This window comes from Fringilla coelebs (genome assembly GCF_963513975.1).
Source record: "Fringilla coelebs genome assembly, chromosome: 6".
Classification (NCBI taxonomy): domain Eukaryota; kingdom Metazoa; phylum Chordata; class Aves; order Passeriformes; family Fringillidae; genus Fringilla; species Fringilla coelebs.
In genome coordinates this window covers 60,561,130-60,587,374 of record NC_140034.1, presented here as the reverse complement: position 1 = coordinate 60,587,374, position 26,245 = coordinate 60,561,130, and the positions used below count along the sequence as shown (strand labels likewise).

Genomic DNA, 26,245 nt, shown 5'->3' with positions numbered 1-26,245 from the left:
TAACCAAACCAACCCTAGGAACAGATTTCCTGCAGTGGGACACCAATGAAGGAGGGAGTCTGGAGGACACTGTGCCACCACCTCACCTTTGTAAGTGCTGCTACTCTCTGTGCCAGCTCAGCCTCCACCTCTGGCAAAGTCTCAGCTTTTCTCAGGGTCTGCTGCAGCTTTTGTTCAGCCAGTTCCAGTCGCTCTTGCAGTTGCCTGTTCTTATCTTCGCTCTGCACAGGGTTATGGCCAGCAAATGTTGAGGGTTAAAGAAATGATTAGTTAGAAAGTGGTTGGCTAAACAACCATTTCTGGCTTATAAAGTTGGACTATTTCATGTCAAGCACTTCTCAAACTTCCTCTTTCACTAAGGCAATAGCCTGCAAAAACCACTACAAGCTATGCAAATCTTAGAAGTTTAGCTCAGAATGAGTAATTCTCACCCACAAAACTAAAGATGCTTGGATACCCACAGTAACTTTAAAAGCCACAATTAATAGGGACAACAGCCCTGCTGCCCCAAGATAATGTACACTAAATTTCTCAAAACCATTTCCCCTTCCCAGTAAAGCTGTCTCATCTTTATTCCCAGGGTAAAAAAATCTCTGCAATGTATGACTCCAGCTCCTGAAAAACAATCACTAATAACAGCACATTACAGCTGATATTTATCTCCCTAAAAGCAAAGTGCTTCAGCACAGCATGAACATTAATTATCTCCATTAGCTTTATGCTGAGCAAAATGTACTTCATCTCATTTGAAACCACAACCTGTCGGTGCATGGAGTCTTTAGTGGCAATTTCATTTTCAAGTTTATCATTGAGGTCATGCACAGATGTAGCTTCACGTTGTGCAGCGAGGTAGCGTTTCTCCAGAGTGGTGATCCTCTCCTCCATGTCCTCCTTCTGGGCCAGAGTCTGGGCAAGACATACAACAGAAGTCAGAATGTGAGAGATAATTTCAAATAATTTTTTTAAAATCAGGTTATTTTTCTCAGTAAAAAATGAAGTGGAAAGAAATGGCTTTTTAAAATAGTTAATGATTAAAACCCACTGGTCTTCATTACCTTACACCACAGATCTGCTACTTTCCTTTTCAATGGTATACACACAGCAAATCTTGACTTGCTGGGGATGGTCAGAGTGTGTTCTGGGATTTAACTAAGCTCCCTTTCTATCCAATAAGGATATGTGGGACCCTGGAGATTAGGCATTCAGCAGTGACAGGAAATGTCAACCACACCGCTGAAATTAAAGGGATTCCTCAACCAAGTGCATTTTTTAAAAAAGGAAGAAAGAGTAATAAGCTAAGCATGTATGACAAGATCAAGCATCTCTTCCAGAACATGCTGAAGTTGGCAATGCTAAATTCCAATCTATTAATGAAACATCTAGTTAGTCATAAGTTTATCCTGAAGACAGATTTTTTGAGCGGACAATGGAACCCTTTGGTCTTTTAAACAAAAACTAGACACCCATCATGTCCTAAAAACCATTTTCTTCTCATCTATCAAACCAAAGACTTCCAAAAACAAAAAGGTTCAACTGAGCACCAGTGAGACTAAAATTTTATAAAGGTGGCATTTGTGACTCCCGAAATCCTGACAGTTCCTTCCTCACCTCTCGTACATCCCTCTGTAACTTAGTGTTCATTTCTTCAGATTTGATTAAGTCTTTTCTTGCTGTGTCTAGATCTTCTTCCAGCTCTGTTACTCTGCTGGACAAAGCAGTGAGGCGTTCTTTCATTTGTGTCTGCTCTTTGTTTTGCTTATCTATGATGTCTTGGAGTTCAATCACTTTAGCCAGGTTTTCATCGTGGCATAATGAACCATCAGAGGATCTCTATTAAACAAGGGGGAAAAAACTGTATTAGCATGATGCAAATTAGATTAAAAAACAAATTGTTACTCACCTGAAAACATCCCCCCCCCCAAAGATAGTTTTATTATTGAACAGACTGCAAAAGCTGAAATTTCAATAACTATGACTTTTTAACTAGATAATAATACAAAAATATTTTATTATGGTTTAAAATTAAAATGTTATAGTTAATGATTAAAACCCATATGTCTGCTAAGCAAAGTAAATAGCTGTACCTTCCCATTTGTAGTTGGTGTATTTTCTTGTTCATGATTTATATCCAGCATCCCATCTGGAAGTGTTTTCTTCTGATTATTTTGCTCTTTCAGAATCATTAACTAAAAGAAAAGTTTACAGACACATGTTTCAAGCCAATTCCTTTTTCACTAATAATATAAGGAACAGCTGCAAAAGCAAGGGAGCAAAACAACAATTACTGATTCTACTGCCAGGTATGTATTAATAAAAACTGGCACAGGCACTCAAATACCTAATGCCACTGCAAACCCTTATTTTAAAGGCACAGGGACTCTTTGTTGGTTTGGTTGGGGTTTTTTTAGGGGCAGAGAGGGTGTCAGGAGATTGAGGTTTGGTTTTTTCCTCTCCTGCTCTTTCAAAGCAGCTAAGTTAAAAATTAACAATTATTCCATTGGCAAGAAATCAAAAGGAAGAAGTGAAAGTGAAACTTAATACTCTACAAATATTGACTGAAACACCCAAAATGGACATATGAAGCCTTCTTTTAAGACAGAAACTTACCTCTTTATGTGTAGTACCTAGTTCCTCTTCCAATAAGCTACACCTTTCAAGTGCTACTCGTAATCTCTCCCTTACCTGAAAGGGTAATTTCAAATTATTTGAAATCATTCAAGTAAAAAAAAAAAAAAATCTATTTTACTTCATGCTATGTCTTTACAGACAATAAATGACACTTTACAGACAATAAATTACATAAATTAGAAACCTTCTTAATCAGTCCTAATTACAACACATGCTGCCAAAAAATTAACCAAATAATGTGGATCTTATAATCTAGCTTTTCTTTTCTTCTGTCATAAGCAACATGACCTGTATGTTTAGGCACTAAAAAAAACTAAACATACCCAGAATTTACTTGTCCTTCTGCAAGGCACAGACTGTGTTTGCTTTTGCTCATTTACAACATGGAAGAACAGGTAAAATTCCACTTAAAATAATTTGCCAGATTTTATATAGAAGGGTCACAAAGTCAGGTAAACTGCAAGTTGGCAACAAAATGTACAGTGAACTTCAGCAGTTGCATATCCTGCTAATATCAGGCACAACTGAAGGGAGGAGTTCTTTTAATTCAGATTTCTATCCCAGTGTAAGCAGATTGTTCTCCTCCTCTTCTCTGTAGCCTATTTATTTTATTAGATAATCAAAAGGATAAATCCTGATGTTGTACAGGTAAGCAGCTGTGTGCATTCCTACAGCAAATATATCGCTCCTGAACCATGCTGACTTTACACTATTACAATTAATGAAGTGCTTGAATAAAGAACAGCACCTTGCTTTAATTAAGTGCAGCATCTTAATTTAGGAAAGCATTTACCAATGTAGTTACACAGCAGAGATTTCTACAATTTCAGTACAAAAACTGCCTGGCCCACACAAAGGAAAGAGGATGAAAAGATGCTAGGTACAATACTTCATTACCTTTTCATCAAGGGCTTTGTGGTGCTCAAATAAGGATTTTAGTGCTTTGAGAACTTCTACTTCACTGGAAACTCCTGCTGGAGACTGAGCTTGCCTCTTCACAACAGTCATCCTGAGGGATCGCTCATGCCTGGAGACAAGACACTCCAAATGTTCCAGTAATAGCTAAAGCAACAGGAAAAAAAAAAGGAATAATGTTTATTCCTGTTCTGTACAGCTGCAGAAAAATTTGCCTCCTAGAACATCAAATGTAGAGTTCTAAACTTCAAATTTCAGAGACAAAGGATATTGTATCGAGCATAAGGACTTGTTGTTAACATTTCAGCTGTATTAGCAGTGTAAGCTGCTCAAACAGATCACCACAACCTGCCCACTCTGCTCCTCTGATCCCAGAGCTGCAGGATTACAAAACTTTAACAACAAGAAATCTGGATGGCAGATAGCAGTGCAGTCTTACAAGCTTTTCCTGATTCTGCACAGCAGCATTTGGAGCTGTGCACATGCTGCCAAACCCTCTTAATCAACACACACACATTTGTACTTCCATGGGGATTCATGTACAAGCATCAGAGGAAAAAATACTTTTAGCTTTTCAAATTCAACATTTGTTTTCCTCCCTGTAGCTGGATGCTGTAACAATGGAGAAGACAAGGAACTGACCCTCGTGTTATTCCTTTCTGCTTTCAGCTCAGCAATTTCTTCTTCCCTTTCAAGCAGCTGCTCCCTGCATACATTCAGCTCTTTTGTGAGTGCTGCAAATTCCTGGAACAAACCAGACAGAAATATAAGCACATCAAATATCAGGACACAGTGAGAGTCGATTCATATGAACACTTGACAGTTCCTTGAAGCATTCATTTCAGATGTGCAAAGCCAATACAACTGTATAGTCATGCTAAGCCAGCTTCAGTTCAAACATTTAAAACCTTTATGCTGCCAACTGTAAAGACAAACGATGTTTCACCAGGACTTTGAAAACTTGCTTGTGTCTCAAGGCAATTATATTGCCTTGAGTTGGGGTTTCCCTGGTAAGCAAAAGGAAAAACATATCTTTATTATAGTTTCAAAGAGTTGTTAGTTTTGTGTGTTTTGTTTGTTGGTTTTTTTTAACAACTGCAGAGGGAGACATGAAAAAACAGAGCACTGAGCACAGCAAAATAAGGAAACCAACAAATATTACATATTTCAAGTCAGTATTGAATTGTGAGCAACAATGAATAATCCTGACATGTACCAGATTACAGCTAAATACAGGAATTTCATTCAAGGCTTCCTTCCAATCTCACAAAAAGGAATGAAGCAGCCCTTTCCCTACAGTCCTGCTAGAAATCTCTGAGGATTAGAATCAGAATTCTCTGAAAGCTGAGCCCAGGGGCTCAAAGCCCTCACAAGGCTCACCCTTCAAATTCAATAAAGATTTCACCAAACAAAACCCAACCAAAATGAAATAGTACAGAGTGAAGTGTCAACAGGGAACTGGAGTGGAGCTAACTCACATCACTTACTGCATGCTTATTACTGCAGTGAACACAGTCAATATGAAAGAATATCCTCCTACAGTTAGGGGTTTCTGTCAGGAAATGATTGAACTAATATGTGCAAGAGCCCCCTGCAGCCTAAACAATTTCCTCTCTCTATCAACAGCCTCACTAAAAATAAAATAATATAAAACTCAACTTAATATAAAGACATTTAAATATTCTATTAACTCAGGGAGCATACTCTGAATAGAACAAGGGGTACAACTATACACCACATTTATAAGCAAACACAAAGCATAACTTAATCTATCCTGGAAAAATTTAAATTCTAATCTGAACTGCACTGGAAATGAGAATTGACAGTGTGAATGTGAACAAGTCCATCCTTTAGAAAAGAGCCTTGCAAGAAAACAACCCTCATGTCTTGTCAATGCAACTTTATAATGTGAAAATAAATATGCTTCAGTCACTCCAGTGGCCAGTGAACACACCAGGAGCATTTGGATAAGAAAACATCAAAATGCTAATAACTACCACTCCTTTCTGTTCTCCAAAATAAGGGAAATACTCATAAGCAAGAGCCTTGCCTAATAAACAATGGATTTATACAGCTGAACTGGTGATTAGCAGAACAAGGTGAACACAAATAGCCAGTTAAGTGGAGACAACTGCTGCTTCTCTACTTTTTCCAAACTCTGCAAGACACTACTTATCAGCCAGCAGATGCATATCAAGTGAAAGCTTAAGATGGAGCTGTTCTGCAGCAAAATTCAAAGTGACAGAATACACATGCTTAAAAACAAAAGGCCACATCAGCCAATTAATTATACTAAGCACATCTGCAAATCCTAACATGCAGCTAAAATAAGCAGGCATGGTCAAAATACACTGCAATTACCAATACTCATTTGGTAAACCTTATTCTAAAATATACACATGACTGAAAAGACAAAAAATACATTGCACAATATACAACTGGAGTGAACTCTGGAATTACTAACATATCAAGCTTTTAAAAGTTGCTGTGAAAAAGACAGCAATACTACCACCACCACAGATGCAGAGTCCATTCCTATAATCCCTCTTCCTAAATCAAATCCTGCTCATTGGAAAAAAGTTTTAGTTCCCCCATTTAATCAGCAAAAAACTGCAAAACATCTTCATGTATTTTCCTTTCTCAACTGCTAAATTATTTGATTTCTCTAACACACTTAATAATTACATTCATATAATTTCACTGCAGTATTTCATTTGCACTCTTTAAAAAAAAAAAAAAAAAAAACAAAACCAAAAAAGCCTATTATTTTCAAAATGGCCAGGAAATACTTCCAAAACAACCTGGTCTGTAAATACAGCTACCAGAACTTTTACAGCCACAAAACAAGCTACTAAAGGGTCCTGAGTGCAAGGTAAACCAAGAGAGGAAAAACCTACTTCAAGCTTCACTGGAGCTGACAGAAATATTGACTCTACTACGAGCTTTCCCAGCAGAGTGCTCCTTCATATCCAAGCTTTTCCTGCACCTTCAACACACCACCTGTGGAAGCTTCCAAGACTCCCAGGGAATTGGCAACACACTCCCCTTTTGCTCTCACATGAGCTCAGGTAAACCAGAAACCAAAGCTGCCATTTTTCAAGGGCAGTCCCCGCTTATCTTTACAGATTAGATAATTATGTAATACTGAGAAGAGCTTGGTATGAACTTACTTTCTTGGTGTGTTTCCCTTCCAAATTAATAATCATATAAGAAGGGTAATTTTTAAAACCCTAAAAATGCCAACATCAACATTTAGAAACATCAGTATTGCCCAATTCTCCAGATTACACTGGCCTGAAGTTTTGTATTTTCCCTGCCTCTATCTCAAGTCTTGACAACAGGATGAAAAGCACAGCAAGAACTACCAGACACTGTCTCATCATCCCTTTTCAGCTTCAAATCACTGCATAGCACCAATATATAGATATATTTTATCTGTATGAGCTTCTCCACGTGAAAACTGGGAAGCTGTATATTTGAAAGGAAAGCTATTCACTCCTCAGATGGTTACAGGACACAGAGTTCCAGTCCATTGCATACTCCTGTGTAAATATAAATTGTGGCACAAATAGATCCCAATTGTGACATGAACCATCACGCTGTCAGATGACCCAGAGCAAGAGTGCACACAGGAATTTATATTGCTGCTGCATAAACACACCGACAGGGATTGCTGGCATTGCATAACACCTCCATTGCTGTTTGTTTTGACATAATAGAGTTGCTTTGAGTCCCGTGAGCTGCCTAAGAAAGAACATTTGAATGTCCTTAGTTTCAGCTGACACTGCCAAAAGACATGTCTTTTCTAGTTTTAATACTCACCTTCAATGGGAGACAATTTGTGATTTCCTTAAGCAGTTCAAAAGCAGAGAAACTATTTGCAGCTTATCATCCCAAAAAAATTCAAGTTGTCTCATAATTTCTTCCTTGGCATTAGATGAACGTACAGAAAGAATTAAAAGAAAAAGGAAAGAATCCTGAGAGACTTTCCCACTTGTCCACAAAGCTGTGTCACTTTCCTGTAATTGAGAAGACTGAGAGCAACAGAATGAAGTTCTGCTCAGTTTCTGGCTGCCATCAAAATAATATATACACAGTGCAGGGGACTGACAGGAATGGAACTCACAATGAGCACTTCAGAGCACTCACTCAAATCGGTGGGAGAGTGATGAATTTACCAGGGAAATACTCCCTGCTGATTAGAACGTTCTGGCAAACACCCATACTCTACACTAAACTGAAATGTTTACTGAAGAAAGTAACTTTCTGACCCAAGTGAATCATTCCAAACACATCACTCTTGCTGCCAGAAAAAAATATTCTCAACAAAAAGTCACATTGAGCAAGTAAGTTGGTTCTTGTTCAGTAATGCATTTTCTGGGGTTTTTTTGTCCCCAAGCTCGAGGATTTTTTAAAGCAATAGCATTTCTTCTACCTCAGCCTTCAGAGCTGACCTTCAACCTTCAATATTTAGATGCCCCAATATAAAAATCCTTCCAAAAGCTGGATCCATTAGTGCTGAGCTGTCAAGCCTGGCTGAGCTGACACACTTGGGAACTCCAAAATCCCAAACCAGGAGCATTTCAGCTTTCAGAGAACAGGTTCCCTTCATGTTCATTACAAACGTAATTCATAGGTCTCACAGACAGCTCATCACAGACAATAAATGCTACATGACAGGAAGATAACATTTAACCTAGGGGAAACACTTGAAAGAAACAGAGGTAATTCCTGAAAGTGTGTTAATATAAGTTGTGTATTAGGGATGCTCTATAAATAACTAAATTTGTTTGGAATTTGATCAAGCAAAAAAGAATCTTATTACACGAGAAAATGGAACACCACTCAAATGCACAAATAATCATGAATTACAAGCAACCACATGGCCAGAAAATTTATATAAATTATGAAAATATATGTCATAAAAACAGAAACATTTTGAATCCATCAAATATTAAATACTGTAAAGTAGTAACTTCAGGCAATACAGGATGAAGTTGTGACTGTTAGATCTTTAGGAACATCTCTGACCCAAATATACGATTGGAATTTATCTGTTTAATCTCCAAGTGATATTCTGGTTTACTGTTATCATTCTGGTTTGCAGACTGAATATCAAGCAAGCCACTCACAAATCTGAGCTGCTGAAGAGAGCAGGAAAAGAACAGCTGGGGGAAGTGCAGGACATCGGGGTGAAAACCAATGGGTCTGAGATAAGTTTCCATCATGATGTTTGTACTAAACATGAACCACAATTAGTCCAAATGATGACTGCATGGAAATGGAAAAAACACAGTCAAAAAAAAAAAAAGCCAAGAAAAGAAAATTTAAATATCTAGGTTATTTCACAGTCCCTTCACTTTGAATCCAAGGGGTTTAGGTAGCACAGTGACCAAGAGTCCCAATATATTTGAAAGTTCCTAGCAAGCAAATTTTCATACCTATAAAGTTTGTTGAGGGATTTTTTATGCTAAGAATCAGAACTATAAAATTATGAAACAGTTCAAGGATATTGAGAGTTAAAACTAAGGAGAACTGACTTGTTTTCACCATTAAATCCAACCTTGGAAAAAACCACAGTCACACACCAACACAGATTGTGCTTTGCCTGTTCCATGTAGTTAAACACACTGCTTTCAACCTTTCCATATCTCTGGCACTTGCTAATGGGAAAGAGAAAAATAAGCATGGAGTGTGCAAAGAAAAATATTTTCCTTTTCACCTCATGAAACTAATTTCCAGTAAGTATCGAGCAGCCTGAAATGACTAAGCTAGAAACATAAAACTTATTTCAAATATTATTAGAATCAATTCTATGAAACAAATTTATCTTTTGCTCTCAAACCCCCCCAGAACTTAAAAGGGTGTGTAAGAGAATACTTTAAGTAATACTAAAACATGGATATGACAAATTCTTGTGTTTTGGAACACTGAAAGGCTTTTCAGTCTCAAAGTAGCTGTTTTTCCAAGTGGAGCTAACTACCCACCAGAGTGAGAACACACTGGAGCTCATTACATAATTAGTGTATTGGCCTCCTTTCCTATTTCTGTGTATGCATAAGATGTTTTATAACTCAAAAGACAAGCACCAAAACAGAGGTTCATATTTCTTTTCAGTCAAAAAAAATTCTCCCCTTCCAACTAGTGGCACTGAGATATAGGAAATGTTTAATACCACCTCTGGTTAACTCTCAAAAATCTGTATTTTCTTTGAAAAAAACTACCTTTTTGTTTTCCTCTATCAAGAATTGCAACACTGCATGAAAACACTCAAGTGAATATTGCTGCCAGCCAGTGATCAATACTAAACCTGAGTCACATCCCTTTTTTTAGCAGGTCTCCTTCAAGTGTCCCTCTTGGACTGACCTATCTAGGCTTTGTCATTAACGCTGCTCAATCCTAAACAGGCAATTAAGTTTTAACGTGTTTACAGTTGCATAATGTTATTGCTCTAGAATGAAACTCTGGCTGTTCCCAGCCCACTTTGGAGCTGGAAGCAGAATCCATTGCCTGGCATTTGACAAGCCAAGAGCCAAAGGACTTCTCACTCACAGCCAGCAGGTACCAAACTTATGCCCAAGAGCAAAATGGAAAAGCTTATATAGCAAGCCCAAGTCTCCATGGCAATAAGTCGGTTTCCAGTTACCATCCTGAGTGAGTCGCCCAAATTTATGCACAGCTCAGTTCCCTGAGCTTGAACTACAAAGCACAAAATCCAGACTTCAGCACTGGGAGCTTCCAGAAGTGCAAGGAAACATAAGTGGAGAAAGGGAGGATTTGGCAGTTTGGCAAAAGGAATGCAGGAGTAGCAGGAAAAGGGAGGTAGAAACACATCAGCTCCACGTTCTCCCCCCTGTAACTCCCCTTCCTTGATCTAACTAACACATTCCAGACATGGCCTATCTGGGGTGCAGGGGTACCAGAACCCAAACCTGGATGCAGCCTCTTGTTCCTCTGAGAATGAGGGGTTTTCCTCTTGCCACATGAATCCCTGCTCAGACATCACACACACAGCAGCAAAGTCTGGAGTGGGAGCCTGCAAACCCCTGTGCACAGAGCAGTGGAATCATTAACTCCAGCCTGTCCAAATCTGGACTAGCAGAACCCTCACTGCCGGGCCTCCTGCATTTCATTTTCCCTAAACCCAGCAGAACGGTGCTGTTATGTACACAAGGGCAGGGGCAAAGCCTTGTGCAAAAGCAGATCTTTGTGCAACACTGAAGAGCCAGCTTTCCCTGGTCACACACCATGCTTGGGACTGCAGGGACAGAGGGCAGCCTTCCAGGCTCCTCCCTTATAGCCAGACCTCCATCCATCCACCACGGGGAACACAAGTCACACATGAGACACAACACACAGTCCCTACAAGCCTGTTTGCAGCTAATGTGGGCAAAAACAAGACATAGCTGCACCCTACAATTGCTCTGTAGTCTGAGAAAATAAGGAAAGAGAACAATGAGGTTGTTTAAACAACTCAGAAAACCTCATCCAGTCACTCCTATTAGAACCTGCAGTTTGTTCTGCATCTTCTGTAGAGTAACCAGCCTTGGGATCATCACAACATTCAGAATCTCTAATTTCTCCAGATAGTTTGTTAATCTTTGTGCCAGCCTTAACAAATCAACACAGCTTGTTCAAAGCAGGGCAGATCACACAGGGTGATGATCAATTAACCCAGCGCAGACACAACCCGGTTTTATGCCAGCCTTTTAAGCCCCTTTTAAAGCTACAGATGTGTATCAAATAAACCAGTGAAAAACTCTGCCAAAGTACCTGGTTCTCCCCCCAGGGCTTTCTCCAAATATTCAATTGACAGGGCAAACCCTGCAAGTTAGCAGCATGCACAGAGGATTAACAAGAAATGAACATACTGAGCACTAACTTGAAATACCAGTTTGAAGTTATTTTCTTCACTTGTCTTTGTAAAAATACTTATGAAATGTTGCCTCTATTCAGGGCAAAAACCCTGGATCTTCTCAGTAAGGAAGTTCAAAAGCTGAAGCATTAGAGAGCAAGCACAGGAAATACAGAAGCAGCCTTCAGAAGTGCATGAAACTTGGCATCTATTCATAGGCAACAGTAGCAGAAAACCTTCCAATCACTTCATTGTGGCGTGGCTATGCAAAGAGTTCCACCTTAGTTGCTCCTCAGTGTACAGGAATACGCCCCCTGACAGGGCAAATAAGGAACAAAAGTATTTAGAACCATACTGAGCATGTTTTTCTTGGAAAAATGTCCAAATCAGCTAAAATATGCATCAGGAAAACTTTAGTCATTGTTGAAAAACGGGATTTTCAACTTGGGATAGCTACTTTGTGCAGAGCAGTAACTGTTGAGAAAAGCTGATAACAAACTAATCCTTTCCAAAACTGTACCACTCCAACCACCAAGAATTTAACACAGAATAAGGCTACAGTATTTGGGGGGTGTTTGAAAAACAACTGTCTTTCAGTGACACACTGAATCAACGAATTCTAAGGGTTTCACAATCAGACTTACCACATTCCTGCACCCCCAGCCTAGTCTATTTTGATGAGGAACTACTACAGTAAAGTAGCTGTACAACTTCTTAGGTGTAGCTTTAGGCATCTCCATTTTTGGAGTCCATGTTAGTGAAGAAACCTACCCACACCCATACCCACCATGGCAAAAGGAGAATACACTTGTACTTAATTAAAGATAAAGAATCTTGCATTACCAGTTTGACAAGGTATGGGACCAAAACCAGTCTCCATCTTTAATATGAGAGTAGAGGGATTTCACTGAAGTTTGTCCTCTCCTCACACAAAGCTGGTCAAGATTTCCTGGGATTCCATGCTGGATAGCACAGCATGCAATCCTCCTTGGGGATGCCAAACTGTAGAACAACTGTAAGATGTACTGAGAAGATTTAAGAAGCTCTGTAATTTTCCTAGGACCCCATTCTGGAGACTAAGCAGCTGTAGCAAGATATTTTAAGTTGCAAACAACATCAAATTTAAGTTTACCCAGACAAGAAAAAAATATTTTTCTGCACATCAACTCTAAACATACTGCACTTACAAGAAGCAGCACAATTCTAGCTCAGCTGGCATTAAATATAAAATTTCTATGACTTTTATGAATTAAAAATAATTTAACCCTACATGCTACATTCTAGTCAAGTTACATGACTAATACTGCACAGTCTTTTTACAAACAGACCCAGGACAAGACCCATCATGTACAACTATTTCAATGACAAGATACTCCTGCTTGCAAAAACTCCGAGCAGCAGCTGAGGCCCTGCCCTACTCTAATCGTTCATCTTGGCCTCTGGTTGCCAGCTTTAGTTCTGTGGCTAGCAGCTGAAAAGTACATTTTTCACACTCTCTTAAGAGGGAATGCTTGGGAATATCTGAATAAGGCTGGCCAAGCCACCCTCATTAAACAAGCACCAGCATGTACTTCCCCCTCAGTGCTCTCCTATTATATATCTGTATTTATTATTTTTGCCAAGTGATGAACACTTCAGACTTATAATTTCAAACTTGTTTAAGCAAGTAATACTCACTGAGGACAGATACGTGCCTTCAGCAGGAAATTCAACTTACCAGCTCTTTACATTTTGTTTTTCCCTACTTCTCTGTACTCAATCACCCCAGTTTAGAGGCTGTGTGGATTTATTGGGCTAACTGAAACGAAATATGTCCAAATCTGTGATATTCTGAATAAATTCTACTGTACCATTCTATGGAAAAGTTGCTCCATTTTAGCTAATACTCCAAAACAAAGCAATTCCAAAGTCCACACAAAAAAAAGCACAATCTCGGGTTCTACAACAGACATGTCTGCTATCTAAACACTGAAAAAAAATAGAAAAAAAATCAGGAACACAGATTAAACATTGAAGGGCTGTTTTAGGGGGAGGGGTAAAGCTTTATTTAAAGTTCAAAGTCATTTTTGTGTCTGCCACAAACAAAAAAATCCATAATGAACAGTTCTAAACTTGATGATACCTGAACCCAGTCAGTAGAAGGAAACCAGGGAGATGAGCAAGGCTATAATGCAGAGAAGAAATAATTTTTTTAAAAATCAATCAATAAATGATAAATGAAAAATAAATAAATGAATAAAAGACAGGGGCAGGCTGTCAATATGGTGTTACCACTAACAAATGGTGAAATGAAAGATGGGCTGGTGGGGAACCTGTGAAGCTCCTGTTCCACACTGGACTAAAAACAAGGGAAAGATGATGCAACAGGGAAGCCCTGCAGCCTCCTACTCCGCTGAGACAAAAGAAATGCTTGGCCCATTTCTCCTCCTCTATTTCCCAGGACTTAATCATTTATAACCATTGTACAAAATTCAGGAGAGGGTTATGCAGTCTCCACAAGCAACAGCTCCAATGGGGTCAGAGTTACACCAATGTCAGTATCAGCATAAAAGAGACCCTGGGAGGAGAAAAGGACAGCTAAAATCCTAAAAAGCTGTTCCATTTCCACTTTACATGAAGCAAAGTAATTCCAGATTTCTTGAGACAAAGACTCAGCTTTTGGAAGATAATGGTGTGGAACCACACCCTGCAAAGACATTCTGAAAACTCAAGCAGCATGTTTTAGAAAATAAATTACTGGATGCACCTGCCTCATGCTCTTTAACACAAAGCTAGAAGAATGTTAAGACTTTCCAAGCTTTTTCCCATGAACTACAAAAAGGTGATCATGTTGTATGGAAAATACATTATTTAAGAATAACAAAAAGATTCACAGTGGTATCCTAGGGCATCCCTGAAATTATCTAAACCAAACTTTTAGTCATTCCCCCAAATGTAGTACAGAAAACAGATCTTTGAAGGGAGTTCACCTTACACAGGCAGAAACATGTGGAAAGCCCAACCAGATCCACCCACACATCCAATACCACCCTCCACACGGGCTCTGCTCTTCCAGCCTTGGGTCTCCTGAGTGCAACACCATTCTTTACCTCCAAATTAGATTAACTGAGGAACTCCAAATATGAGAATCCCATTTATTAAATGTTTAATTTGGATCAGAAGTTTCTTTTACTGCTGGGTTTCCAAAGCAGCCCATGCCTTAAATCCCATTAGGAGCAAGAGATTGAAGCATGAGAGGCATCCAGGACTTCAGATACCCTACACAAGAGAACCTTGAAGTATATAAAATTACAGAGTCCAGCTTCCCACTGGGAACAGCAAATTCACAAGCACAAGCTACTGTGAAAAGCACAGCAAATAACAGAATTTAGCTCTGGTACTATTAGTTCAGCAAGGTTGAGAGAGTCCCATGACTCCCAGCATGTTTAGCTCACAGGTTTCCCACTTACAGATAGGAATGCAAAGAAAATGAGAGTTTTGACTCCAATATCCTACTGGCAAAGTATATATTGCTAAATAGTTGTGACAGGCTCACATAGGACAGTTGAGAATCCACAACTCAAACCAACAAATCCACAGTTTAAACGCTGCCACTGATCAAGACAGCAGTCCCTTCAAATGTGTACAGATCTCCCTTCTCACCCAATTTTCTTTTTAAAGGCAGTTTGGGGTTGCACAGTGAAAAAACTTTCATATCAAACATTCTGTAAAGCAAATGAGCAATTTCACTTTGAGATCTCTCCCTCCCTTTTCATGACGGTGCTTGGAAATTCAGAAATAGCTTAATAAAAGTGGTCACTATTTATGGATATAGCACCAATAAAAAACCAAGAGTTTATGATCCTCTTTATTGACTGAGCCCTCTCTACATTGAAGAATGTTTGTTTAGCTTTTACGCCAAGCATTTTGGTGGCCAAAATTCCTTTTCAAGTAATTCAAAATAAACCCCAGTTTTCAGCACTGGACACTGTCAGTGTTGAAGACAACGATCAATGGACTTCATCAATTGCAAGGCAGTTTCTTCACATGAACATTCACAGATCTTTCAACCATACATCAAGCCAGTCTCAACCTTGTACAAGCCAACATAGAAATTCTTTGTTTAAACTACGCATCTTACAGTGGCTTTGTTTTGTTTGGCTTTTTTAACTAGGTAAATTACTCAGCTCCACAGGATTATATAATTAAATCCTTATACTGTGCACTGTTCTGTAAATTAGAAGTAGGAGAAGAAAATCTCACTTCTCTCAACAGTACAGTGTTTCTGTATCTCCATGCTTTACTCATTTTACCACATAATCTACCCTGCCATTCTATATAAAAGGTAAATATGCCTACACAAACAATGTTTTAAACATATAGAACCAAATTTTATATGCATTTATGTGAGAGGTAGGATTAAAAAAAGCCAAGCACTGTGCTTCAGATTATTTCTCTACAACTGGATACCCAACTCTACTATGTACTAGCAATAGGAGTGAAGCAAAACACAGCATGACTCAGACCATACGCAAAGAGAGATTACTGCTCTACAGAGAGGAATAAAAGAAAAAAATGTTAATTAAATTTAAAAAGAAAATCAAGAGCTGCCCATTTTCCTATGGCAACAAAGAAAAAATGCTTACTTTCTAAAGAGAAGTTCTTTTTTCTCCTTAACAAAACTCAAAAGGTCACAAATCAAATTTTTCAAGCTTTTTTCTAAGTAGCCCTTTAAACAAGCCCTTATTTAAAATCTGTCCTGAAAGTATCTGATATGCTCAATACTGCTCATATAGGGATATTTTCACTAAGGAATCACAGAATCCTAGAACAGTTTGGGTTGGAAGGGACCTTAAAGTTCACCTCTGCCATGGGCAGGGACACCTTCCACTAGACCAGCTTGCTCAGAGCTCCATCCAGCCTGGGCTTGAACTTTGGTGCACTTCACAGAATTTGTAAAACAATAGACAAATTCTAGGTATTTATCTTTCTGAAAACATAACCAGAAGAGAGGTGAATTACAGGAATGTGTTGAGTATTCTTATTCATATGTATCCATCCATAGCCATGGCACATTTTGGATCCAACCAAAATTATATTGCTGTTAAGATCTCCACTACCATCCCCAAAAACCATACCCTCAGCAGACAGGAGCATAAACACATGAGCAAAGTTCAAGGTCACTGTGGAACAGCAAATGAGAAGATTAAGCAACAAAGCTTCTCTTTTGAAAAATGCTGCAGCTCCAGCCACTGCAGGAACAGGCCACAGAGCCTTGTCAGGCTGATCAGAAGGAAAGGAGCTGATTTTATGTGAAACCAAAGGTCAAGTCTGAAACAGATAAAGGTCACAGGCAAAAAACCAAGGGAACCAACTATTCACGTCAGCTTAGAGGAAAACAATACATCAGAATGAAAGTGAGCATTAACTTGGACTTGTAATCACACCCCTCCAATTCTAAATATCCAAACTCCCAGAACAATCTCCTCAAATGACCTACAGATATGGATTCCTACACAATCATCTGGAGTTTCCAAAATGTGGAAAGATTATTTCCCTGTGCTTCTGTGAAAAAGTCAAGCTGAATAAAAAACTCACTCCATTCAGTAGCAAAATAATAATTCTTCTTTCAGCCCAGAGAATACGAAAACATTTTTCCTGGCAAGAATTGCATTACATTTACATTTGGGGAACCCACAGGCAGGATTATTAAAAAAAGACACTTGGAAAGTGATGAGCATCCAGATTACCTGACATACACACAACCCAAATTTATCCCTTCTCAGTATTTGTAGCTTGAGATGTATACAGACAAGAGATGATGGTATTTTCTAATATATGTCAACAGATACCAGTCAGCTTTACAGACTTTAAGTGACTTAAGCTGCCTAAATTGCCACAAGCAGCTTACACAAAGACCTCTGTCATATTCCTTTAAAAATGGAAAACTAAAATATAAATCCCCAAATTCAATTGTGAAGTATATTCACGCAGTTATGAGATGCAATGCTAACTTAGGGAGAGGAAAAAAAAATTAATAGGGACTTAAAATGTTCTTTCCAAAAATTCAAGGTCTCTTACAACACTCTTACCTGTAAGTGGCCTGCATATATTAAAACACAATGTGTCCTCCTAATTCCATGATCAAAACCTACAGTGAATAAAACCAACATTCAACTCTCCTAAATATATTACAGAAAGGATGAAACAAAGTCTTAGGCCAGTGGACATTAAAACACTAAAAATTTGTAAAGGGGTAGGAAACTGTTCTTAATTCATACTTGTCTTAAAAAAAAAAAAAAAAAGAAAAAGGATTTGGTTTTTTTATTCTGGAATTGCAATTATGTAGCCACGTTGACTCTTCAAGTCTTACAACTAAACATCTTCAAAGCACTTTTCAGTTACACTCAGAAAAGAAGGAGGAAAAAAATAAAAGGTAACAGAGGAAGAATTCTCTAAATACCAAAAGACACTACCTCTTGCAACAGAGGCTACAGGCAACTGATGAGGGTACACATGTGATGTTCACCTGGTTCTAAATATATATTTTAAATACTTTGTTTTGATTATAGTTCTTTCCACCTTATATACAGCCTGTTTTTAGGCTGCAGGTCAGACTAGAGCGCCCCAACCATTAATAAACCCACTGACAGACGTGTCCACAGTAGAACAAGAGCAGGGAAAAATCACTAACTCCTGTTTCACAGCTTCATCCACTACCAAAACAAATAAAAAACATTTCTGTGCAGTCACCAAAACATTCTTTCTACAAATAAACTAAGGGAAATAAAAACAATAGTTTCGGACTTCACCAAATCTGCTTGTTAAGGGGAGGGATGGGACATCACTCAGCAGTAAAACCACAGTAAATTTCACCCCAAATTTAACAGCAGTAAAATTCACCCTCAAATGCAAGGAAACTCAAAATTAATTCCAAATTTAATCTAGCTAAATAGTCTATTTATAATCGAGCAAACCTAAATTAAAAGCACAGTATAAACACCAAGTTGCTAACAATAGGCAAACAGATGTCTGCTGAGCAGGGGTGGGATGTTTCAATAAACAAACCCAAACACATCCACATGAGAAACCAAGAAGACAGAACCAATGCTGAAGACTCCATTCTCAATATACTCCTCTGCAACATTTAAGTGTAGCTACTCCTTTTTGCCCAAACACAGGGCATTACTTCAGACAAATTCGTACTTGGAAGGTTTGGAGCAAAAGGTATCTGTTTCTATGTCTTTAAAACAAAGAAATGCTAGATAAGCTGAGGCTTATTGATAATCAGTGAAGAATTCTGAATGTTAACTCCTATCTCCATCTGACTTAAACTAGTGTAAAGCCAAATCAGTTCAGTAATTTACTAAGAGTAAGAGCCAAGTATGATTTAGCAACTGAAACTCAACATAGATGTCTGAAAACGCAACAGGAAGAGTCCTGTTCATCTCTGCTGTCAGAACGGGGTGAGAGCAATGGAGGACGTGCTTGCCCCGACATCCATGTGAAACCCTTTGGCACCTCCAGCATTCCTGGGCACTCTGCTGAGATTAATGGCTGTTATTCAGAAGTTAGCAGCAGCTCCTGCCAGAGTAAGAAGTGCAAGCCATAGCACCTCAGGGCTGAACATCTGGGAATGCTGCAAATGGAGCTGCACGGAAGTGCTGAGGAAATTTCAGCTGCTGCAGTCTGCTCAGGTCTTTGTGTGTTCTGCCACTGTGTTCTTCATATTAGGTACAAATCAAAGCCTCATTTCTACATCTATGACATCCTGTATTACTCAAAACTTGTCTGGAGGAAATCCAAATACCGCTATTCATAAAATAGCAATGAAATCCTTACGTCCATCACTTCCAAACAATGCCAGGGCAGTCTTTGGGCCAAGTGTTTTGATATTTCTTACAGGTGAGGCATTGAGTGTTTCTGAGATTGTCTAAGGAACATCACTGTATAGGGACATACCTGAACTTCACTGAATGGAAATATGAGCAGACACAAACCATTTTTAACTGAAGTGTGAAGTAGTGATAAAATATTTACTATGGGTAGAAAGCAAAATTAACCTACTGTTTGCTTACCTTGTAGAGAAAAATATGAGGCATGATAAATTTAAGGCCAAAAGATCAGAGGTGCAAGATTAAGATGGATCTTAATATGTGTTACTTCATTTGTATTTTATTTATTAGCTTATAAAATTAACATACACGTTAAAATTTTCATCCTGATAACAACTGCTGTGAATTCACCGACTGTGCATTTGTTTGTGATAAACCCAGAGTCAGATTAAACTCTGGTCTTCACCATCCAAAACAAGCATCATGTTTTAGAAAACATCTATGTGAAATTCTATCAGCAAAATGAATGCTGGCCTGCAACACTTTAATAGCAAGAAGTGAGGTAACTTGGGCCTTATCTACCTTAGGTTCAAAATTTAACCTTTAAATACAGTTTTACAGATTAACTTATAAATTTGAAGCACACAAATCTTGAATTCTGTAGAATACACTCTAAAAGGCACATAAAGGGAATAATCAAATCCACTAAGACCATCATTAGAATTATAACAATGTGTTTATGTTATAAAGCTCTTCAAGTAAAAAGTTAATGTTCTTTTTTTCTGTGAAAAATTCTAGAAAGCATAAAATTAAGTTCTAGCACAGCACTCTGATTTCCTCAAGTTCATTTTCCAAGGTCAGAGTATAGTTTGACTAGGGTAATCTGTAATAGAGGAAACTCCCAGAAAACAAAGAGCATTGCCAAGAATCCAGTTATTTTATCAAGGCAGTGGTGATGCATTTCACTTCCAGCTGTCCACGCTAAAAACCCAGAAAAAGTCAGCTTTAAGTAAATTACTTAAGTATTTATTTTAAGTAAGTGTAACAAATAAAGCACACCTATAAGATCAAAATGCCCTCTTCTCAGTGAATTAGACATCCACAAAAGCTGCCTTAACCCAAATAACTGTCCCAGGTTTATGGAGCTAGAACTGATGCCTTGAATTCCCAGCTGCCTGCCACACTAAGAAATGTGACCATGAAATGTGCATCACTGCTGCAGGAAAAACTGCATTTACTTTTAGAATCTCAGAGGTACAAATACTGATTTTGAAAATACTGCCATTTTGAAATTGATCACATACACTGTTAGTTACTTTTGAAATATATATACGGTGTATTCTATATACCAGTGTGAGCTTCTTTCTTATACACAGAAAACTCAGTGAATGTAAGGAATTAAGCTCAGGCATGCCATCAGAAATTGACTGCCTTCATAGCAAAACCAGAAGAGGCATTTTGGTATAGAAGAAATCAATCTGGCATTCCTGCTTTTAGACCAGGACTTCCCATCAGTCATCAGAACAGTCTAAAACTGGCTGGTTCAGCTAAAAATCTGAAACAGGAAAAGTACACATAGAAACAATTCAATTCAACACCTGTTAAGATAAAGTAGTCTAAAATCAACTACAAAGACTTGTTACAAGCCAAGTCTGAGAAAGAAATAATACTTTGGTTACAGAGTGATTTAGCAATTAATGAAATTACACAGGTCTTTGTACAATTAGTTAAATTGACCTTGCAGGTCCACTAAATTGAAAACAACTACTATGATAAAAAAACAACTATGATGATAAAATCTACACTACTATCCATTCTTCACTGAAAAAAAATATAACACAGCTGTTATTTTATTAAATTTAAAGACTTTACCCTCCTTGAAATTCCCAGCTAAACAACAGAGCATTTGAGGCAGTAGTTCAAAAGAATGCTCAGCTTGAAATAATTAACAAAAAAGTTTTAATAGTTTCAAATATTAGTCATTGTAAAGTTTTGACAGTGAACATGTATTAATTTTTTTTTAATTGTTTCCCCTCATCAGAAATTTGCACCCATGAAGTAACTGACTCTACCATAACAACAACAAAAATTGCCCAATACAAAAGTTACTTCTCATGTAGCAACAATAATGAAAGTATTTCTGATTTTTGAAATACCACAATCATTTGAGCTAAGCATCACTGGGGACAAAAGCAGCAGTTCCACACGATGAAAAGAGTATTTTCCAACAGCAATCTACAAAAATCCATACCATGCTGTATGTTTACATAAAATTGCAGTAAAATTTCTCCCTCAACTGACTTGCTTTTCCAACAGATTTCACATGAAACCATACAATTACGGTATTCTTGAAAAGGGGAACTGTTTACTAATTTTCCAGAAATGTTTAGAAAGTGATGGTTACATGCAAGTAGCCTGCTAGATTTAGGATGGAAAGCTGAGAACTGAAAAGGTAAAAGAGGAACAGCAGAGTTGAGAGCTGAGATGATTCTGCTCAACCACAAACTCAGGTCTAGTAGTCTGCAGATCATGCAAGTGCTTAATGGCCTCCATTAATGTAGCAGACCTGACACAGAGGATGAGGAGAAGCTACAATTATTACAACAAAAAAACAAAGAAGGTTGTTTGCCTGCAGCACATGACTTAACACGGGCAGCAGCAAAGGTTGGAAACTTCTGATTTTCATCATTGTAACAGAACTAGATTAACATAGTAATTACCAGCACCAATTATCATACCAAGAGTCATACAGTGATTACATTATAATGAGAGCAGAAGGATTTAACACCACTGTTTGAAAGGGCAGGAAAAGTAACTATAATATTTAAGGATACGGAAACATTTGTAAAAGTGACAGCATCATTGTGCCACGCTTGGGACAACAATCACCATGCCAGAAAGCACAAGGCTGTCAACAGTTAACCAACACCTCACAGCAGCCCCTGCTTTGCCTACAACCAAATGCTTCTCAACATGTTCAAAGTCCAGTTGTATTATTTTTAACTCAAATGGATAAAACCCAAAGAGTTCTGCCGACACCAATCACCTTTCCTAACTATGCTCCTTACATAACAAACCTAGCACTGCAGGCCACGTGCCTGCATTCTCCACAAGGCACTAATTAGGCACTCTTAAAAAAAAACCTCAAAAAACCAAATCCAAACTTTTCAAAAATAACTAAGGTTAAACAACACATTCAGACTTCTATATTGCCATGACAACTCAGCATGCATTCACAAGGCAGCAGTCTTCAAGGTTTTAAATCAAAGTCTTTAATAGAATCAGAATGGTCTGTATGGAATTCACAGAATCCCAGAATGGTTTGGGTTGGGAGGAACCTTAAAGACCAGTTCCAAACCCCTACTAGACCAGGTATTAATTAGACACCTCCCACTAGACCAGGTATTAATTCTTAAGTACATGAATGAATCAGGCAATTAAGAGATAGCATTTAAAAAGTACTAGTTGCAGAAAAAAGTCCATCAAGTTCTATTAAACAAAAGGATGCAGATAGCACATTTATGCTAAGCCAATGAAATTCCAGAAACAGGGAAAGCAGACTGGAAGGAAAGGGCTGCTCTTCCCTGCTTCCCTTGCATCTTTCTTGAAGTGACCAAGCACCAAAAGGTCCTTCAGGATAGATTCATCTTTCCCTAAGACAACTTGACTCTTCAGTAAATCAAACATACAAAAAGCCAAAAACACACCACAAAGAATACAAAAATAATTGAAAAAGCCCTTCCCTTCCCAAGCGTTCATACCTGTGGAAGTGCAGTATTGAGCTGCCTCTGCAAGGAATCCCTCTCATGGCCAACCTCATGCAGCTTGCCCTGGGTGAGCGCGAGGGTCTCCTGAGTTTCCCGGAGCGTTTCCAGCAGGCGATCCCTCTCCTCCAGCATGGACACCATTAACTGCTCAAAGTGAGAATCAGCATCTGACTGCAACGGGGAACCTGAACCGTGGCCTCCATTTCCCCCGGCGGGAATCTCGGCCTCACTGATGGTTGGCATCACCTCACACATCATCTTGAAACAAAAAGAGACACAACAAAGACCAGAAATCTTGGTCAAACTAATCTAAACAGGAACTTTGAATGCCGCCCGTAATACCCACTTAGCTCTCCCCACGATAGCATCAGCAAAGGCTGCCAGCACCTTGGTGTTTGCCACTATTTCATTAAGAGTGGCGAAAAGGTACAGTCAACTTAATCAAGGCTTTGCTTCATAATGAGAATCTTGTGACTTCTTGCAAAACCAGATTTTTGCAGGCTACGTCTCAAACTGTGACTTCATTTTAATGGATTTATGTTTTTGTGAGGAGTAAACTGCTGCCGAGATTTAAAAAAAAAAAAAAAAACAAAGATAAGGCATGCAGCCTGACACCAGAAATTATACACTTCACCCAGCAAATGATTACACTGCACATTTTGGGAAACATTATCTGCTTCTTCCAGTGCTTCAAACATACAAAGATTGTATCTACAACAGTGCTTTGAGCTCGTGTTGGCTGCAGAAGTTTTATGGTGGTGAAAGTGATGTATGATAAATGAGTGGTAAATCCAAACAGTCCAATTCAGGAGATAAAAACATGTAAAGGAAGATAAAAAGCAAAAAATTCATTATGAAGTTGCAGCAGCTGTCAAAGCAAAAGTAAGGTAAGCAAAAATAATTAAAGGCAGAAAATGAATACGGTTAACAATGCAAATGGGAGCACTGCACTACTGGAAGTGAGCACACTAAACTGGAAGCACCTTTGAGAGACCCTAACAGATCCCTACCAGAGCTAAGGCAATAAAGTTTTAAAAACCATGGAAAAAACCCACACGTATAATCACTGAACACTGAACCAACAACAAAGTTCTTCAGGCAACCTCTCCCAAAAGCACAAACCTACAAGAATGTAAGGCAAAATCAGGAGAAGTAGATCCCCAAACCTCTCAGGTACCACAAACTTTGTTCTCAGCCTTAAATTTCACACTCACATCCGGAAATTTTAAAAGAACAATTCATTCTTAGTCTTACAGCGGGTCCTCTCCATGCTTTGAAAGACTTGGAACAATCCGAAGTGCTTTATAACATTTTCATGCATGATTACTGAATTTTCACCACTACGTTATTTACCTTGCTCAATAAAACGAAAAGGCTTGGAAAACAGGCCCCAGGTTTCCTGCAGCACCAGTTCTTCTCTGTTTTAGCAGTTTTCTGTTATGCCCCAAAACACTTTGGATTGTAAAGCACCCATCCAGCTCCAGTCCAATGACTGTTTAATAGAAACACATGAAAAAAATAATAATAAACCTGCCGAGGAAAGAGCAAATCCAGTAAAAAGCAGCAGCTTCAGCTAACTCGCCAAGTCCCCGGCACAGAAGAATGTGAAAATAAACTGTCTCAGCTTCCCATCCCTCTATTACTGGCCCATAGGTCCTGCACCAGCTGGGATAGAGGAATCATGTGCTGACCAAAAAAAAAAAAAAAAAAAAAAATAGTCCGATGCAGAGATGCAACAAGCTTCAACAGCTTCAACAGTTCATCGCTCATAAATTCCACTCAGGTCACAATCGCATTATTAAACAGAGTACGGACAGCAGGGGAAAACAGCATGAGCTTTCTTGTAGAGGATTTGGAAAAGCCTCCCTTCTTTTCTCTTCTATTAATTCCAACGGGAAGCTCTCCTTTCAGTTCCCTGCGTCTTAGTTCAAACATTTATAATCCCAAGAGCAAGGCGCTGGCGTCGCTTTCGAAGGCAAGCAGGGAGCGAGACCTGTTGTTTTCTTCGTACCAGTCCCGCAGACGATGCTCCGCAACCGAGAGCGGGCAAAGAAAGGACCCGGCAGCTCCGGGGACACCGGCCCGGTCCCGCCGCTGCCCTTCCCTGCGGAGGGCCCGGCTAACAAAGCTGCGGGCGGAGGACGCGGGGCTCTCCCGCTCCCCCCGCCCGTCTCGGGGAGCACCGGGCCGGGCCTCCCTCCTCGCCTCGCTCGCTCCCCGCCGGAGGCCCCAGCGGCGTCGGGAGCGCGGCCGGCCCGGGCCCCGCGCAGCCCCTACGGAGCGAGCCCGGCCGCGGAGGCCCCGGCGAGCTCACCCTCGCTCCGGCCCCTACCGAGCGGCGGCGGCTCCGCCGCGCCGGGACGGTCCCCTCGGGCCGGGCCCGGCTCCGCCCGCCGCCGCCGCCTCCACGTCCGTGGTGGCCGGCGCGGGGTCGGCTGAGGCCGGGTAGGTGGTGCCGGCCGCCCGGCGGTGCCGCCACGGCCTCAGGGGGCGGCAGAAGCGCTGCTCGCCCGGAGAGCCGCGATCGCCGCCGCGGTCCCACCGCTCCCGGCCCCGCTCGCCGCCGCCACCTCCCGCCGCTCCCGGCGCGCTCCGCGGCCCCGCATAAATCAGTGCGGCGCCCAGAATGCACCGCGCGGGGCGGCGCGGCCGTTCCTGCCCCGCTCCCCGACGCCGGGGACCCGAGTTCGAGACCCGCTCTGCGCTGCCCGTCCTGGGAGCGATACCGCTGCCGCCCACGCTGCCCGCCCCTGGGGAAAGGACGGGAGAGCCGCAGCTCAGCCTGGGGCGGGAGGCGTGCTTGCTGAGGACTGGGAACAGGGCAGGGCTGGAGTGGCCCCGCAGTCGCAGCCCTTGCCGGGGCGTGCATGTGGCGGCAGGGCCCGGCCGGGCGCGGGGCGGGATCGCAGCGCCTCGCCGGGGCCCGGCTGCCCCAGCCCGCTCCCAGCGCCACGGCCGGCCAAGAGGCCGGGACCTGCTCTGGGCACCTCGGTTCGAAAGGCCATGAGAGGCTGGAGCGAGTCCAGAGGAGGAAATGGAGCAGGGGAAGGGGCTGAAGTACCAGGAGAGGCTGAGGGAGCTGCAGGGACTCAGCCTGGACAAAAGCAGGGGACATTATCACTCCATACAGCTCCCTGAGAGGAGGTTGTGGCCAAGTTGGTCTCTTTTCCCGTCTGGTGACAGGACAAGAGGGCATAGTCTTGAGCTGCCAGGGGATGCTTAGGATGGACATTAGGAAGAATTTCTTCACAGAAAAGGTGATCAGA

General features: G+C 40.3%; 1 protein-coding gene across 5 annotated transcripts in view; it reads right to left on the bottom strand.

Annotated features, from left to right (window-relative positions):
* PPFIA1 (PTPRF interacting protein alpha 1) overlaps positions 1-25,546 on the bottom strand; it is a 54,200-nt gene extending 28,654 nt beyond the window's left edge. For all 5 annotated transcript variants that reach the window (XM_084206999.1, XM_084206995.1, XM_084206997.1 and 2 more), the window contains exons 1-9: positions 24,333-25,546; positions 22,974-23,237; positions 4,186-4,287; positions 3,526-3,690; positions 2,608-2,682; positions 2,085-2,186; positions 1,609-1,830; positions 760-906; positions 87-221 (exon numbers count right to left, since the gene is read on the bottom strand). In XM_084206999.1, coding sequence (XP_084063125.1) covers positions 87-221; positions 760-906; positions 1,609-1,830; positions 2,085-2,186; positions 2,608-2,682; positions 3,526-3,690; positions 4,186-4,287; positions 22,974-23,237 — 1,212 coding nt within the window. In that variant the 5' untranslated portion in view covers positions 24,333-25,546. The remainder of the gene's footprint in view (positions 1-86; positions 222-759; positions 907-1,608; positions 1,831-2,084; positions 2,187-2,607; positions 2,683-3,525; positions 3,691-4,185; positions 4,288-22,973; positions 23,238-24,332) is intronic.
* Positions 25,547-26,245: the final 699 nt, after the last annotated feature.